This window comes from Odocoileus virginianus, unplaced genomic scaffold (genome assembly GCF_023699985.2).
Source record: "Odocoileus virginianus isolate 20LAN1187 ecotype Illinois unplaced genomic scaffold, Ovbor_1.2 Unplaced_Contig_29, whole genome shotgun sequence".
NCBI lineage: Eukaryota > Metazoa > Chordata > Mammalia > Artiodactyla > Cervidae > Odocoileus > Odocoileus virginianus.
In genome coordinates this window covers 54,086-73,187 of record NW_027224346.1, presented here as the reverse complement: position 1 = coordinate 73,187, position 19,102 = coordinate 54,086, and the positions used below count along the sequence as shown (strand labels likewise).

The 19,102-nt window shown below is 37.0% G+C and overlaps 1 protein-coding gene across 2 annotated transcripts in view; it reads left to right on the top strand.

The window, feature by feature from the left end:
- CCDC126 (coiled-coil domain containing 126) overlaps positions 1 to 17,588 on the top strand; it is a 41,580-nt gene extending 23,992 nt beyond the window's left edge. For both annotated transcript variants that reach the window (XM_020876502.2, XM_020876501.2), the window contains one exon: positions 15,822 to 17,588. In XM_020876502.2, coding sequence (XP_020732161.1) covers positions 15,822 to 16,006 — 185 coding nt within the window. In that variant the 3' untranslated portion in view covers positions 16,007 to 17,588. The remainder of the gene's footprint in view (positions 1 to 15,821) is intronic.
- The last annotated feature ends 1,514 nt before the right edge of the window (positions 17,589 to 19,102 follow it).

The following is a 19,102-nucleotide window of genomic DNA, read 5'->3' as shown; positions in this document are numbered from 1 at the left end:
CTTCGGTTTTTGGTTCCTTTTTTACTCCTATTTTCATTAGTACCTGATACAGCAGCTCCTGGGCCATTTGCACTGTGTTTCTATGGAGAAAAATGAATTGCTCTTTGTTTTCTCTTATTTTTTTCAATTGTTTTTGGTTTCTGTTTCAAGATCCAACTTTTTCAGGTATGCTAAGTCAGTTGTCCAGGACACAAAGTAGCCATTCCTCTCCATGGGTGCCTGCTCTGTCGTATCCGACTTTGTGATTCCATGGACTGTAGCCCACCAGACTCCTCTGTCCATGAAATTCTCCAGGCAAGAATACTGGAGTGATTTGCCATGCCCTTCTCCAGGGGATCTTCCTGACCCAGGGATTGAACCTGTGTCTCTTGTGTCTCCTGCATTGGCAGGCAGATTCTTTACCACTGACGCCACCTGGGAAGCCCCAGGTCTCATCCATCTGCTTTCCAGCTTCTGGAATTTTGTTGCTGTTGTCTCCTTTCTTGTTATCTTTGGCCTCATTCATGTATGCATAAAAAAAAAGAGAGTGAAAAAGAATCACCTTTATTGTTTTGATGGAGTATCTAGAGTCAGCAAAGGTTTAAGTGCCTTTATTGAGTTTAACCATTTTAATCTGGGAATGCCCTGGACACTTTTTTATTCTCCCCTTTATGATGATTTTTAAGAAGTGATGAGGGTTAGTCTGCATTGGCTCTTGAGAATCAAATATCGACTAGAGATGGAGTTGGTATAAACTGAGATGGGGGTACTAGTGGCAGATGCAGATTAAATGTTACATTGTTTTGCATTCTGTTTAGTCCAAGGATGCTGATAGAAATGTGAAGAAGCAATTCTTTTGAAACAAGAGAAATACTTGAAAAAAGGTTTCTCTGCTTGAGCAGAATAACTGATATTTTTAAAGGTAGCTGTTCTGTGCTATGCTGCATAGCTGTGTATAACAACTCAGTTTTAAGAGCAAAATGAGACTCATATACACATGGTATCTTTTAAACTATATTTTAAAATATATGGTGGAGCTAGTACAATGTCAGTGAATATATACCTGCATCATTTAATGACCACATGGTATTTAACCAGTGATCTGAAATTTTTTTTTACTTATTTCTGGTTGTAAAAAATAGAAGCATTCAAATATTACAGAAATATACACCATAGATAAAAGAGCAGAGAGAGAGAATGTCAATTAATTTGGTATATATTGGGAATAGCAGACTTTTTCTTATAGGGCTAAATTGTAAGTATTTTCAGCTTTGTGGGTCATTTGGTCTTCTTTTCAGTAAATGAGCACAACTAAGTTCCAGTAAAACTTTTCTTACAAAGACACATAACCAACCAGCTCTAGTTTGCAGACATACCATCAAGCACATTTTGAACAAAAATGGGATTGTACTATATATGCTAGTTTGTAACTTTCTTGTTTTCACTTGATTACAGATACCTTTCCATGTTATTACAGATAGTCTGTGTCATCCTTTTTAGTGACTTAATATTGTTTCGTTTTAAAAGGTTCCTTTTTCCCCTGCTTGTTCTGTAGTAATGGATCATTTGTTGCTAACTTTGTATGTTGGATTTAGTGCTGTGATACGTGTGTGTATATGAAATATATGTGTGCATAATACATGTGTGGTATTTTATGTTTGTGTGACTGTTTCAGCAGGATAGATTTCCTGAAAATGAACGTTTTTGGCTAAGGGTATGCATGTTAAATTTAATAGACACGTGTCAAGTTGCCCTCCAGGGTTGTGCTGCCAGTATGCATTACTATTTCCATTCTCCCACCACTGTCGAAGTGCCAGTTTCTCCACACTACACCAGTTCTGTTTACTTTTGAATGGCATCTAATTGTTTGCTTTTGCATTTCTTTGTTTACAGGAGAGGTTGAAAGATTTTCTAGTTTGTTGGCTGTTTGTATTCCTTATACATACAAGAGGGAATATTTTGTATCCTTTGTCAATTTTTCTGCAGGGAAATTACTTGACTTGATTTTTTAATAAAGACCTTCATGCTGTCAGTATATGTAGCATTTGGTTTTCCTCTGATTCATCAGTTGTCTAATAACTTGGTAGATTGTTTTTAAAAATTTATATGGTAAAACGTGTCTATCATCTTTTATGGTTTAGTTATATGCTTAAATTTTTTTTTCTAAAACTTACATTGTAATATATTGCAGTTTTTTTTTTTTTTTTTTAACATTTTTGTCTGTAATATGGGCTTCCCAGGTGGTGCTAGTGGTAAAGAATCTGCTTGCCAGTGCAGGAGATGTAGGAGACTCAGGTTCAGTCCCTGGGTCAAGAAGATCCCCTTGAGGAGGAAATGGCAACCCACTCCAGTATTCTTGCCTGGAAAATTCATGGATAGAAGAGCCTGGTGGGCTACATAGTCCACGAGGTTGCAAAGAGTCAGACAAAACTGAGCAACCAAGCTCACACACACGTCTGTAATACAGTTGGGATTTCTGGTGCAAACAATGAGAGATGCTGGTTCTCTTTTGCAGACTAGGTAGCTAGTTATTTCAGCTTCATTATTTGAATTCTGTCCTTGCGCCACTAATCTGGAATGGCAATATAAATTACAGTAAAATGAGAATTTCGTGAGTTCTGGTGAACTTGAACTTTCAGTCATTGATAGAAACCATTTAGCCTCTTGTTGATGCCATATAAAAAGGCTAGTCAGTCAAAATAATATTTATTGAATGATCTTCCCTTGAGCTATATAATGTGATTTTCCCAGTTGGCAAACAAAACACAAGCTAATATATTTTTTTAAATGTTGGTCTACAATGAATTATTACTATTTCAAAAGCCATGGACAGATCAGTCCAGCTTTAAGATTACTGTCTGTAAATTTTGAAGAGTAACTTGTACTTTCTTTTTAAGATATCATCATTTCTTTGTAAGATGTCTTAAAAAGATATCTAAGAATATTGCTTAACATTCTTAGTTTTCTCTAAGAAAAAAAAGCTTATGTTTCTTCCCATGTAGCGTTTTTTGGATTCTGTGATTTGTGCAGAGCAGTGAATTTGGGGTTATTGTTCTGATGCCCAGTGACTGTTAGAGAACATTTGCAGTTGACCTGTGGTTTCCTTCACCTGAATGTACAGCAACACATCTTTTATCACCTCAGGCTTTTCCACCCAAAGTCTGACCTTACTTTCTTTTAAGAGTTTTGGTTTTACCATCTGTTGTTGTTGCTAAAAAATGGACTCCACCAAATATTTTCAGAGAATTGGAGAACAGTTTAGTGTTAATATTTAAATGCTATTCTGAGAATTAAGAACTGTCAACCAGGCACAGACAAAGACAAAACAAACAAAACCCCAACAGAAGCCTATATTCAGTAGACAAAGAGGGGCAGCCTAGCAAGATAAAAACTTTGGACAGCAAACATTTCTCCTCCAGCCAGACACACAGAAGAAAGTTACCACTCTTCCACCCACGTATCAAAGGCCAAGTGAGGCGCACAGACTCCCACCCTTGTGAGGCTATGACAGAGCATCCAGACTCCTCCTAGACCACATGGGGAGCCAGAACTTCTACCCTCACACAGTAACGAGGTGCTCAGCTCCCTCCCTCGGGGGTGACGTCAGAGGAGTGGAGAGTGAGCACTTCCACCGTTGCCCAGTGGTGAGGAGCAGTCCCCATCACAATGCCAGTGAAGCGTATGTGGGGAGGGGGAGCCTGGAGCTCCTGCCTCCATCCAGCAGTGACACAGAGCTCACCAGCTTCAGGTGGCAGTGGAGGTGAAGCGGGAACCTGGACTTTTGCCTCCACCTGGCAGTAACCAGGTGACACCCCTCTGCCCTGCCACAGTGGTATCAGAGAATACTACTTAACATAGGAGGTTTAAATAAGATCTAGACTTTCATCATAAAATTTGTAAATGTCCTGGTTACAAATAAAAATCAGTTGTCATACCAAGAACCAGGGAAATCTTAAACTGAATGAAGAAAGATAACCAATGACTGATGTTAGAATGATCTGAACAAGATTTTAAAGCAGTCAGGATTGAATGCTTTAGTGAGGAATTAATGAGCACAAAGAACAGAATGAAAGAACAGAAAGTCTCAACAGGGAAACAGAAAGTCTCAGGAGGTAAATAGAGCACATAAAGAAAAACTAAATGGAAATTGTTGGGCTGAAAAATACAATGACTGAAATGAAAAGTATGAGTTAGCATCTTGACTCAAAAGTAGAAAGGAGAGAACAGAGGATAGAATCAGTGAACTGAAATATAGAATGATGTAATTACCCAACCTGAACAAGAGAGAAAATAGATTAAAAAAAAAAATTCCAGCACATTAGGGACCTGTAGGATTATAACAAAAGGTGTAACGTTTGTGGAAGAAGAATGAGGGCAGAGCTGGAAGAGTAGTTCAAAAAAATTATGACCAAAAACTTTCCAAATTTTTCAAGAGACACAGACCTCAGATTCAAGAAGCTGAGTGAACCCCAAGTATGATTAGTCAAAAAAGTCCATGCCAAGATACACTATAAGTAAGCTTCTGAAAACTTAAAAGAGCAATTTAGGAAAAGAAACATTTGAACTTAACCTGGTGACCTTAGGATTCTGGGCTGCCACAGTTGTGGCCTGGCTTCAATCCCTGGTCAAGGACGATCCCACAAACTGTGTGATGTGGCAAAAAAAAAAAAAATCTTTTGACAAGCACCTAGAGAAAAACAACACTTCCAATGAGAAGACAATTCAAATGACAGTGGATTTCTCATCAGAAACCATCAAGACTAGAAATAAGTGGCATATATATGTATATATATATTTAATTGGAGGATAATTGCTTTACAATGTTGTGTTGCTTTTTGGCATGTTTTGTTTTAAATGCTTAAAGAAAAGAACTCTTAATCCAGAATTCTGTACCCAGTAAAAATATCCTTTGGGAATTAAGGGAAATCAAAGGTGTTTCTTAGATGAAGGAAAAGAGTGTTACCAGCAGACCTACACTAAGAAATGGCTAAAGAAGTTCTTTCAATGGAAAAGAAATGATAAAAATAGAGGAAACTTGGAACAATCAGGAAGGAAAGAAAGACACAGTACATAAAAATAAGGGTAGGTCACTAGGTTCTTTTTCTTCTTGATTTTTCTAAACTGAAGCAAAAATTGTTGAAGGAAAAATTATAACACTGCTTGATGTGATTCTAAATTTATGTAGAGGAAATATTTAAGGCAGTATCTTATAAACGAGCTAGTAGGTAAAAGGATGGCATATTCAGATTTTTAAATTCTGAATAAAACAAATCAAGGAGAGGGAGAGATGGACTTTAGGAAATTTGCTTCTTAGGCAGTTGTGGAGCCTGAAAAGTCCAAAATCTTCAGGGCAGGCTGAAAATTCTGGCAAGAACTGATGTTTAGGTCCGAGTCTGAAGGCAGTCAGTCTGGGGACAAAATTCTTCCTGTTCCAGAAACCTTAGTCTTTTCTTAAGGTCTTCAGCTTACTAGATGAAGTATACCCACATTATGGTGAGTAATTACATTACTGAAAGTCTACTGGTTTAAATGCTGTGCTAACTTGTTTCAGTCATGTCTGACTCTTGCGACACTATGGACTGTAGCTTGCCAGGCTCCTTTGTCCATGGGATTCTCAAGAAAGAATTCTAGAGTGGGTTGCCATGCCCTCCTCCAGGGGATCTTCCTGACCCAGGGATCAAACCCTGAGTCCCTGCGTGGCTTCTGCATTGCAGGTGGATTCTTTACTGCTGAGCCTTGCTAATCCCATCTAAAAAATACTTCTGTAGCAATATCCAGGCTGGTAGATTTGTCTACATACCACAGCCTAGCCAGATTGACACAAAATGAACCAGCACAGATGATGGTTGTTGTTCAGTCGCTCAGTTGTGTCCTATTCTTTGCAACCCCATGGACTGAAGCATGCCAGGCTTCCCTGTCCTTCACCATCTCCTGGAGCTTGCTCAGACTCATGTCCATTGAGTTGGTGATGCCATCTAACTATCTCATCCTCTGTTGCCCCCTTCTCTTTCTGCCTTCAATCTTTCCCAGCATCAGGATCTTTTCCAATGAGTCAGCCTTCCATCAGGTGGCCAAACTATTGGAGTTCCAGCTTCAGCATCAGTCCTTCCAGTGAGTATTCAGGATTGATTTCCTTTAGGATTGACTGGTTTGATCTTCTTGCAGTCCAAGGAACTCTCAAGAGTCTTCTCCAACACCATAATTTGAAAGCATCAATTCTTCAACACTCAGCCTTCTTTGTGGTCCAACTCTCACATCCATACATGACTACTGGAAAAATGGTATCTTGAACTCTGTGGGCCTTTGTTAGCAAAGTAATGTCTCTGCTTTTTAATATGCTATCTAAGTTTGTCATAGCTTTCCTCCCAAGGAACAAGCGTCTTTTAATTTCATGGCTGCAGTCACCATCTGCAGTGATTTTGTAGCCCAAGAAAATAAAGTCTGTCACTGTTTCCATTGTTTCCCCATCTATTTGCCATGAAGTGATGGGACCAGATGTCATGATCTTAGTTTTCTGAATGTTGACTTTTAAGCCAACTTTTTCTCTCTCCTCTTTCACCTTAATCAGGAGGCTTTTTAGTTCCTTTTCACTTTCTACTATAAAGGTGGTATCATCTACATATCTGAGGTTATTGATATTTCTCCCAGCAATCTTGATTCCAGCTTGTGCTTCATGCAGTCAGGCATTTGCATGATGAACTCTGCATATAAGTTATATAAGCAGGATGACAGTATACAGTCTTGATGTACTCCTTTCCCAATTTTGAATCAGTCTGTTGTTCTATGTCTGGTTCTAACTGTTGCTTCTTGACCTGCATACAGGTTTTTTAGGAGGCAGGTAAGGTGGTCTGGTATTCCCATCTCTTGAAGAATTTTCCAGTTTGTTGTGATCCATACAGTCAAAGGCTTTAGTGTAGTCAGTGAAGCAGAAGTAGATGTTTTTCTGGAATTCTCTTGCTTTTTCTATGATCCAGTGGATGTTGGCAATTTGATCTCTGGTTCCTCTGCCTTTTCTAAATCCAGCTTGAACATCTGGAAGTTCTTGGTTCATGTACTGTTGAAGCCTCACTTGGAGAATTTTGAGCATTACTTTGTTAGCATGTGAAATGAGTGCAATTGTATGGTAGTTTGAACATTCTTTGGCATTGCCTTTCTTTGGGATTGGAATGAAAACTGACCTTTTCCAGTCCTGTCGGCCACTGCTGAGTTTTCCAAATTTGCTGGCATATTGAGTGCAGCATTTTCACAGCGTCATCTTTTAGGATTTGAAATAGCTCAACTGGAATTCCATCACCTCCACTAACTTTTCGTAGTGATGCTTAGTAAGGCCCGCTTAACTTCGTACTCCAAGATATCTGGTTCTAGGTGAGTGATCACACCATCACGGTTATCTGGGTCAAGATCTTTTTTGTATATTTATTGTGTATTCTTGCCATCTGTTTGTAATATTTTCTGCTTCTGTTAGGTCCCTACTATTTCTCTCCTTTGTTGTGCCCATCCTTGCATGGAATGCTTCCTTGGCATCACTGATTTTCTTGAAGAGGTCTCTAGTCTTTTCTACTCTGTTATTTTCCTCTATTTCTTTGCTTTGTTCACTTAGGAAGGTTTCTTATCTCTCCTTGCTATTCTTTGGAACTCTGCATTCAGATGGATATATCTTTCCTTTTCTCCTTTGCCTTTTGCTTCTCTTCTTTTCTCAGCTATTTGTAAAGCCTCCTCAGACAACCATTTTGCCTTTTTGCATTTCTTTGGGATTTTTTTTTTTATCTTTTAAAAAGTTTTTATTGGTGTATAGTTGATTTATAATGTTTGTGTTTCAGGTGCATAGCAAAGTGAGTCAGTTATACTTATATCCACTCTTTTTAGATTCTTTTCTCATATAGGTCATTAGAGAGTACTGAATAGAGTTCCCTGTGCTATGCAATAGGTCCTTATTATCTATTTTATATTCAGTAGTGTGTATATGTATATTGGGTTGTTGGAAAAGACTTTGCTATGACCAGTGGATTCTTTTGGCAAAACTCTGTTAGGCTTTGCTCTGCTTTATTTTGCACTCCAATGCCACACTTGCCTGTTACTCCAGGTATCTCTTGACTTCCTACTTTTGCATTCCAGTCCCCTATAATGAAAAGGACATCTTTTTGGGTGTTAGTTCTAGAAGGTCTTGTAGGTCTTCATAGAACCATTCAACTTTCAGCTTCTTTGGCATTAGTGGTTGGAGCATAGACTTGGATTACTGTGATACTGAATGGTTTGCCTTGGAAACAAACAGAGATCATTCTGTCATTTTTGAGATTGCACCCAAGTACTGCATTTGGACTCTTTTGTTGACTGTGAGGACTTCTCCATCTTTCACTGCAAAGAATATAATCAGTCTGTTTTCAGTATTGACCATCTGGTGAAGTCCATGTGTAGAGTCGTCTCTTGGGTTGTTAGAAGATGGTGTTTGTTATAACCAGTGTGTTCTCTTGGCTTAACTCTGTTAGCCTTTGCCCTGCTTCATTCTATACTCCAAGGCCAAATTTGCTTGTTACTCCAGGTATCTCTTGACTTCCTACTTTTGCATTCCAGTCCCCTGTGATGAAAAGGACTTTTTCTGTGTGTGTTACTTCTAGAACATCTTATAGGTCTTCATAGAACCATTCAACTTCAGCTTCTTTGATGTTAGTGGTTGGGGCATAGACTTGGATTACTGTGATATTGAATGGTTTGCCTTGGAAACGAACAGAGATAATTCTGTCGTTTTTGAGATTGCACCCAGGTACTCCATTTTGGATGCTTGCTGATTATGAGGGCTACTCCATTTCTTCTAAGGGATTCTTGCCCACAGTAATAGATATAATGGTCATCTGAATTAAATTCACCCATTCCAGTCCATTTTAGTTCACTGATTCCTAAAATGTCGATGTTCACTCTTGCCATCTCCTGTTTGACCACTTTCAATTTACCTTGATTCATGGACCTAACATTCCGGGTTCCTATGCAATATTGTTCTTTATAGCATCAGACTTTACTTCCACCACCAGACATATCCACAGATGGGCATTCTTTATGCTTTGGCTCCGCCTCTTCATTCCTTTTGGGACTGTTTCTCTGCTCTTCTCCAGTAGCATTTTGAGCACCTACCAACCTGGGGAGTTCATCTTCCAGTGTTGTATCTTTTTGCATTTTTCATACTGTTCATGGGGTTCTCAAGGCAGGAATACTGAAGTGGTTTGTCATTCCCTTCTGGACCATGTTTTGTCAGAACTCTCCACCATGACCCATCCATCTTGGGTGGCCCTACACAGCCTGGCTCATAGAGTATCTTTGAGTTAGACAAGGCTGTGGTCCATGTGATCAGTTTGGTTAGTTTTCTGTGATTGTGGTTTTCATTCTGTCTGCCCTCTGATGGATGAGGATAAGAGGCTTGTGGAAGCTTCCTGATGGGAGGGACTGGCTGTGGGGAAAACTGGGTCTTGCTCTGGTGGGCAAGGCCATGCTCAGTAAATCTTTAATCCAATTTTCTGCTGATGGGTGGGACTGGCTTCCCCCCCTGTACCTTGGCCTTAGGCCAAACTATGTTAGGGGTAATGGCAATTAATGGTGACCTCTTTCAAAAGGACTTATGCCAAGATGCTGTGGCCCCCATGACTGTTGTAGTCAGTGCCCCTGACCCCACAGCAGGCCACTGTCAACCCACACCTCTGCTGGAGACTCCTGGACACTCACAGGCAAGTCTGGCTCAGTCTCTTGTGGGGTCACTGCTCCTTTCTCCTGGGTCCTGGTGCGCACAAGGTTTTGTTGTGCCCTCCAAGAGTCTGTTTCCCCAGTCCTGTGGAAGTTCTGTAATCAAATCCCACTGACCTTCAAAGTCAAATTCCCTGGGGATTCTTAATCCCTTTGCTGGATCTGCTGGATCACAGATGGTTAAGAGAGGTAAAGCTTCTATATATCACTGTGATGGGTAAAATGACTATTGTACATTATGTATATGATGTAATATCCAGAACAACAAAAGCTTGAAGAGAGATACATTTAAAAACCCTTCAGAAATATAAAAAAATTCTAAAAAATACTCAAGTAACCCATAGGAAAGCAGGAAAAGGGAAACAGGGAAGTGAAAAAACAGAACAAACAAAAGATGAAATTTCAGACTGAAGTCCTAATATACCAGAATTGGATTAATTGTTAGTGTTATAAATACACTAGTTTGAGGACATTGGCAGATTGGGTTATAAAACATGACAAAGTATGTGCTGTCTACAAGAAAGTCACTTCAAACTTAATGATACTGGCTGGCTGTAAGTAGAAGGATTGGAAAAGATATTTCATGCAAATATTTGTCAAAGGAAAGCAGGAATGTCTACATTAATAACAAATCAAGTAGACTCCAGAGGAAAGAAAACTACCAGTGTTAGAGAAAAGTGAAGTCGCTCAGTCGTGTCCAACTCTTTGTGACCCCGTGGGCTGTAGCCCACTAGGCTCCTCCGTAGTGTTAGAGAAGGACATTATGTAGTCATAAAAGGGTCAATCCACCCAGAAGGAATAACAGTCCTAAATGTATCTACAAAAATGATAGAACTGAAAGTAAAAATGGATAAATCCACAATTATAGTTGAGAATTTTTCTGATCTCTCAGAAACTGATAGAACTAGGCAGAAAATCTACAAAGATATAGAAGACCTGAAGAACACAGTCTAAGCAGTGGACTCCTACGTATATGGAAGCTCCATCAATAACAGCAGGTTATACATTGTTTTTTTCAAATTCTATAAGCATTTTATTTATCATTGAAGAAGAAACACAGGAGCAGGTTCTGTGTTGACTTCAATGAGACCAAATAGTTAATCTTTAACATAGCTACTGCAGTCCAAAATTGAAGTCAGCATAGGGGATATACATGGGTTTTAACAGTCCATAGAACATTTACCAAAATAGTTATCCTAAGACATAAAACAAACCTCAACAAATTTACAAGAATTGAGATCGTAAAGTGTATTCTGTGACTGTGGTGAACTCGAATTAGAAATAAAAGAGTGGTAATAGGACAATCCCCAAATGAAAGTGCAACATAAAAAATTGTAGGACACAGCTACAGCCATGCTAAGAGAGAAGTTTACTTTAGAAAAGTACATACGTTAGAAAGAGAAGTCTTAAATGTATAATCTGAGCCCCCACCTCAAGAACCTAGAAAAAGAAGAGCTAAAGAAACCCAGAGCAGAGCAGAAAGGAGGAAATTATTAAAATAAGAACAGAAATAAATGAAATTGAAAGAAAATCAGTAGAGAAAATCAATGAAACAAAGAGCTTTTCCTTTGAAAGAATGGGGAATAAACTGGCAAACTTCTAATAAGACTGACAGAAAAATTGCAGTGTCATTATAGACCCTGCAAACATCAAAAGCGTAAGAAGAGACTTCTATGAACAGCTCTACACATAAACATAGTAACTTATATGAAAGGGGTTAGTATCTCTAAAGCTGTCAACTAGTACAATCACCCAGTATGGAATAAGTAATTTTTTTTTTTTTTTTTTGGAATAAGTAATTTGAATAGCTCTGTACAGGTATAGCTCAGAGATAACTTGGTTCTAGACCACTGCAATAAAGCGAGTCACTCCAAGTTTTTGGTTTCACAGTGCATGTAAAAGTTACATTTACACTGTAGTTTATTAAGTGTACAATAGTAATAGCATTATCTAAGAAACCAAATGTACACACTGTAATTAAAGATACTTTATTGCTGAAAAATGCTAACCATTATCTGAGCCTTCAGCAAGTCATAATTTTTTTTTTAACTGGTCTTGCCTTGATGTCAATGGCTGATGACTGGTCAGGGTGGTGTTGCTGAGGGTTGGAGGGCTGTGACAATTTTTTAACATAAAACAACAGTGAAGTTTGCTGCATCAGTGGACTGTTTCACAAATGATTTCTCTATAGTACGCCATGCTGTTTCATAGTGTTTTACTCACAGTAGAACTTCTTTCAAAATTGAAATAAGTCCTCAAACTCTGCTGCTGCTTTGTCAACTAAGTTGATGTAATATTCTTAATGTTGTTGTTTTTTTTTTGTCATTTCAAGTCTTCATAGCAACTTCACCAGGAGTAGAGTCCATGTCAGTAAACCAGTTACTTTACTCATTTCTTAAAGAAGCAACTCCTCATTTGTTAAAGGGTTTTTTTTTGTTTGTTTGCTGATTTTTTTTTCTGTCGTGAGATTACATCAACTCAGTGACAATCATAAGGCTCCACCTCGAATTCCAGCCCCCATACTGTTTTCACATATCTGCATATCTGATCACAGATCATCATAACAAAGACAATAATGAAAAAGTTTGAAATATTGTGACAATTACCAAAATGTGATAGAGACATGAAGAGAGCAAGTGCTGTTGGGAAAATGGCACTGATACACTTCCTTGGCACAGGGTTGCCACAACCTGTGAATTTGTATAAACAGAAAATTATACAAAGTGAGATAATGTTTGTAACTGTTAGGGAAATTGATTATAGTTTAAGAACTTCTAAAAAGAAATCTTCAGGCCCAGATGGTTGCACTTGGAGAATTCTATCAGAAATTTTAATAGCAATTAGTATCAATCTTACACAGTCATTTCCAGAAAATAGGCGAGGAGAGAACACTTCCCAATTCAGTTATAAAGCTAGTATTAACTTTACACCAAAACCAAAGACCACATTGGTAATAAAAACTAAAGACCAGTATCCCTTATGAGTATAGATGTGCAGGCCCTTAGGAAAAGCTTAGCAAGTGGAATTCAACAACATATACAGAGAATTAATTACTGTTACCAAGTGGCATTTATCCCAGGGATGCAAGTCTGTTTTAATTTTCAAAAAGCAGTCAGCTTAATCCATCATACTAGAAGGTTAATGAAAAGAAAGTGAGGGTTACTGTAAAAGAGCAACCGAGGAATCCTTGTGGTGAAGGAAATACTCTGCATCTTGACTGTACCAGTATCAGTACTCTAGTAGTGATGTTTTATGTGATTTTGCAAGATGTCACTATTGGGGGTAAGGGTACTGAAGTCTTGTATTTGTTGCTTCTTGCACTTAGATCATTATGTAGCTTTTCTTTTCTCACTTAAAAACTAGGCTTTTTTAATGTACCTAGGCATTTAATTTGTATATGAAGTTTGATGGGAACATCTCGATCTACTCATGAGATCTAAACAGTGTGCCTTGCACTCTTAAGTAGGGAAGTAATAAAATATTTGTTGAATGATATAATTTATGCAGCACTCAGTGGGAGAGGGTAGCTGTATTAAAAATGTAAAAGACTGAACAATTAATGTACACTTAATTACAGAGTTTATGAGGCTTTTGACATGATTTTTACCTAGCTATTTGCTCTGATATTTTAATTAGCTTTTAGTTCTTAGGAAGCATTCTTGTTTTATTTCTGGCTTTATAATAAAATTTTACAGTGAGTAATTTGCTTTGATCAAGAAGTGACTTCTAACTTTTCTCCCTTGTACAATTAAGCAGATGTTAGTGGCAGTAAAAATATTCATTTGAATTTGAAAAATATTAATAAGGAAAAGTTTTTGACTTACATTTTAAACACTTAATGTGTTTTATTTTCATTAGTCGTTTTTGCCTTTTACTATAATTGTTTCTTTTTTGTGTACACATGGTTAATTTTATTTGTATCTGCCTCTCTTCACATTTATACAAATAGTAAAACCTATTGAGATATAAATAAGAGCTAAATCAAGAGAGAGACATATAGCTGTGGAAGTTTATTTTACTTTGTGTAATATCTTTAAGGTTCGTCCATTTTGTATCATGTATTAGAGAACATTGTTCCTTTTTATGTCTAAATAATGTTCTCTTGTATGTGAATACCATATTTTGTTGATCTTTTCACCTGCTGATGGACACTTAGGTTATTTCCACCTTCTGGCTATTGTAAATAATTCTGAAATAAACATTGGGGTACAGGTATCTCTTTGAGTCTCTTCTTTCACTTTTTAAAGGTATATACCTAGGAGTGGAATTTCTGGGTCATATGGTTCAATCCCCCTGGGTTGGGAAGATCACCTGGAGAAGGGAAAGACTACCCACTCCAGTATTCTGGCCTAGAGAATTCCATGGACTATATAGTCCATCCCAAAGAATCAGACACGACTGAGTGACTTTCACTTTTTTCATGGTATGTTTAGCTTTTTAAGAAACTGCCTGGCTGTTTTTCATGATGGCTATGCCATTTTATAGTCCCACCAGCAGTGTATGAGGATTCTAACTTCCTCATGTTCTTGCTGGTGCTTATTATTTTCCCTTTCTTTGATTATAGCCATCCTAGCAGGTGTAAAGTGATGTATCATGTGATGTTTGCTATTGTTTCACATGCTTATTGATCAGTTGCATATCTTCTTTGGAGAAATGTTTTTTCAAGTCCTTTGCTGATTTTAAAAATTGAGTGGTTAATTTTTTTGTTGTTGGGTTTAGGAGTTCTTTATATGCTCTTGATATTAAGCCCTTGTCAGATACATGATTTGCAAATATTTTCTTCCATTTTATAGATTGTCATTTCCCTTTCTGGATAGTATCTTTTGATATCCAAAAGTTTTAAATTTTGATGAAGTTCAGTTTACCTGTTTTCTTTTTCTTCTACCTATTTTTTTTTTCTGATGACTTAGTAACAGAACCATTAGCAATTTTATTAGCTGTTGTTGAAATGATTTTTTTCTCTGATCCCAGATAGGGGTTGAGGTGCCATTTTTGGTCCAGGATCAACAAAAAATGGCAATATTAGTTGTCACTGACTGAATACCTAATTTGTGCTAGGTGCCATTGGGAATCCTGAGAAAAGAGACTCAAAATGAAGCAGAGGGTCATAATTTAATTCTTTTTTTAAAAATTTTAATTGGAGGCTAATTACTTTACAATATTGTAGTGGTTTTGCCATACATTCACATGAATCAGCCATGGGTGTACATGTGTTCCCCATCCTGAGCCCCCTCCCACCTCCCTCCCCATCCCATCCCTCAGGGTCATCCCAGTGCACCAGCCCTGAGCACCCTGTCTCATGCATCGAACCTGGACTGGCGATCTGTTTCACATATGGTAATATACATGTTTCAATGCTATTCTCTCAAATCATCCCACCCTCGCCTTCTCCCACAGAGTCCAAAAGTCTGTTCTTTACATCTGTGTCTCTTTTGCTGTCTCGTGTATAGGGTCATTGTTACCATCTTTCTAAATTCCATATATATGCGTTAATATACTGTATTGGTGTTTTTCTTTCTGACTGACTTCGCGTAATTTCATCCTTGCCAGGTAAATTCTGCTGACATCATTTAACCTCCCAGAGAGGTTAGAAGATAGTTTCCCCCGTCATCTGCTAGTCAAAACTACTATCTGTACAACACTAACCGGGTTCCTGGCTCTGCTCTGGTTCCTGGGCTCCCCCCACATTTCAGCCTGTGGAGGTTCTAGGTTTCTTTGTTTCTACATTTCATTGAGTTTCTTACTTAACTACCTTTTTACCTTACCTGCCTAGCCCACAGTCATCTTTACAGACTGCTTAAGAATCTCAAAGTAAGTGGGTTTCTTACAGAGGGACTAACATTTTAAACCAGCCCTTAAATCTGTTTTATTGCATTAGAAAAGTGAGTTTCCCCACATTTATAACCTAAGTTATTCCTATAAGAAGCTCTTTATGTGATACTATTGATTAAAATACTGAGGCTTTTCCTGTTTGTGGTTTGAGTGCTTTCTCTCTAGTATATTTCTAGATGATTCAATAATTGTTCATGTTTCCCATCAAACTATGAAAGCACAAATATTAAGTGCTCTATCACTGTTTATTATGATTTATTCTTGTTTTTTTCCCCCCCTAGCGGATCTAAGAAGAACAATTGCTGTCCTTTTGGATGACATTTTACAACGTTTGGTAAAGCTGGAGAACAAAGTCGACTATATTGTTGTGAATGGCTCAGCAGCTAGCACTACCAGTGGTACTAGTGGGAATCCAGTGCCACTGACCACAAATAAAAGGATAAAAGCATCAGGCAGCATTAGATAGCAGTTGAAGATCACCTTGTGCTGCTACATTCACCATGGATTATATCCTATGGCAGAAAATCACTGGCTACCATAGAGTAATACTTCACAATAAAAGCTCTACGCATTTTCAAGGAATATGCTGGATTCATGGAACTTTAATTCTGTATATAATTAAAAAGTTATTAGTTTGCTTTCGGGCACATCTCTTCAATGCTGTACTATAGCCTTAAAGGGAATTTGGTAACAAGGTTGATGTAGTAAGCAGGTAGGTGATCTTTGTATAAATCTTTGTGTTTGAGACCAAGTTGAAACAAAAACACTGAAAGATTCATTTCTACAAAATATTTATTTAAATATATAACATATTTTTTAGACAAATGAGGAATATTGTTATTGAATCGTTTTGTCATTTGTTATGGATAGATGTGACTGTTGGACTAATACTATTAGAAAATGTGCTTGCTTCCAGTACTTACTATATTTTGTTATTCAGATTATGAGCAGAGAGAAATGAAGTATAATGTTGAAAATAGTGTTTTGAAATGATGACCCAAAGAATGTCTTCATTTGCACTATCCCTTCAGAATAACTGAAGGTTAATTATTGTATATTAAAAAAATTTACATTTTTAAGAGTATAATCTTGAAATGGGTAGTAGCCACTGTTCGTAAACTATTCTAAACATTGGGGCAATTAAATAACATTAAAATAGTAATCTCCAATCTCATATGTAACATTTTCTTATATACTTATATTCTGAAGAGTAAAAGATATTTTTATGATGAGATTAAATATTAATTCATGATTTTTCATATAGATGAACCTTAATTTAAAAATATAACACTTTGAGTGATTATGCTGTCAAGAAAGCACATTATTTCCATATTTGGGTAATTTTTGCTTTTATTATATTGGCAAGGGAGGGGGAAACTGAGATATTTGTGAGACTGGAACTCTTAAGGACTTTAGCCAGATGTGTATAATAAAAGTATTTGTGTTGCATTAAATTGTTTGGAAAATGTTAGCATTATAGTATATAGAATATATACTGCTTTATGAAATGTTGGATTTGTATGATATACAGTAGATATTCATTTTATATAGTGACCACTTAAAAATAATTAAGAGCATTTAAAATGTAATTTAAATTATGAAGATGGACTATCTTTTCAGAAAAACAGCTATTCTATAGCACAAGAGAGCTCAATCTTGGGTAATTCTAGCATAGAGCAAAGTACACCTTTATTTAAATTTTCCTTGTTGCAAATATAATTACCATATGGTGCCCTTTGTTTCATAGTATTTTTTCTCTAAGTGCAGCTAGCTTCTAGATTTAGACTGTATTGTATTTAGTTTTGGAAATTGTATTGTTGATTATTACAATGTGCTACCAGACGTTGTAGCAATAATTATAATGGTTTATTAAAGTAAGTATGAGAAAATACTTCTTGAAAGGTATCTTTCCAGACTCTTCCCTGTACCCGGCCTTTATGTGAAGAAATTATTTACATACCGTTTCCAGATAAAGTCTCTAATTAGATGTGTAGATATTTTGTTTTTGTTTTCAGGGATGAAATAAAATGTATTATTGGTACTTTAAAGTGTTATAAGTTTTCTTCTTTAATGGTGATTGTTCTTTTAATAAATGGTAAGTGATTAAAAGGAATTTTAGATAATTTTGGGTTTTGTTCCATCAATTCCCAATAGCTGTTTCAAAAGAGAAACATGAAAGATTGCCTCGTTCAGATTAGAAGAGTCTGAACTTGGGGATTGATGGGAACGAATTCTGAGGTTTGTGATTGGAAGTGGTTCCTAGGTTTGTTCCCTCAAGTTGAAGTTTACTGTTGAGTCTTGTTTTAAATTTTAATTTTATATTGGAGCATAGTTGATTAACAGTGTTGTGTTAGTTTCAGGTATCAGCAAAGTGATTCAGTTATACACGTGTCTCTTCTTTTTCAAATTCTTTCTTCATTAGGTTATTACAGAGTATTGAGCAGAGTTCCCTGTGCTATACAGTAGGTCCTTGTTGATTATCTATTTTAAATATAGCAGTGTGTACATGTCAATCCCAAACTCCCACTATACTCCTCCCCCTCTACCCCTCCCTCCTGTTAACCATAATCTTGTGCTGTGAGTCTGTGAGTATGTTTCTGTTTTGTAAATAAGTTCATTTGTATCATTTTTTTAGATTCCTGCATATAAGCAATATCATATGATATTTGTCTTTGTCTGACTTACTTCACTTAGTATGATAATCTCTAGGTCCATCCATGTTGCTGCAAATGGCATTATTTCATTCTTTTTAATGGCTGAGTAATATTCCTGTGTGTGTGTGTGTGTGTGTGTGTGTGTGTGTGTGTGTGTACATATATATATATATATATATATTTTTTTTTTTTTTAAATTTTATTAGTGTCAGTATCTTTCAGACATCTTTCCAGAATGAGTTTAGGGCTTCCAGTGAGTGTTTATTAGGTCAGATGTTACTTCATGTTGCTGCTTTTTGAGTGTTGATTAGTGTTATCATTCATTTAAATAAATCATTTTTCATTTAGCTTTCTCAGGTGTTTAATTCAGTCATCCACCCACTCTTTCTTTACTATCTCATATCAGTTAGACATGAATAGTTAATACTGATTTTTTTTCAGACAAAGAGGTAAACTTTGGTTCTGAGTATTCTTTTTAAATGGGAAGGTGATGTAAGGTATAATAGCAAAGTTTGAGGAGAGGAAACATTTTGAACCTGGTGTTTGGAAATTTACCCATAACAGATTATGTTCAATTTTGGATAAATGTACTTTTTGTTTGCTTCTTCATCTTCTTGAGTTTGAAAGGAAGAAAAAAATTTCCCTTTTGAGTCTTTTCTTGAGATTGGAATTGGGAGTTTCAGACCAGGAGCCTTGAGTGGATAATTGAAGCAGGAGAGCCCAGAAAGGGGACCTCTGCCAGGTAAGAAGGGCCACTGGCCTCTGCCTCCTGAAAGAGGCTCCACGCCTTGTGTATTAAAACTATTCAAAACCACGGTGTGTTCTGGGAGGAAGGAGTTAGAGCAGGAAGGATTTGGAGAATTTATTTTTAGTAATATCCCTCATGTGATGATAGCATTACAGTAACA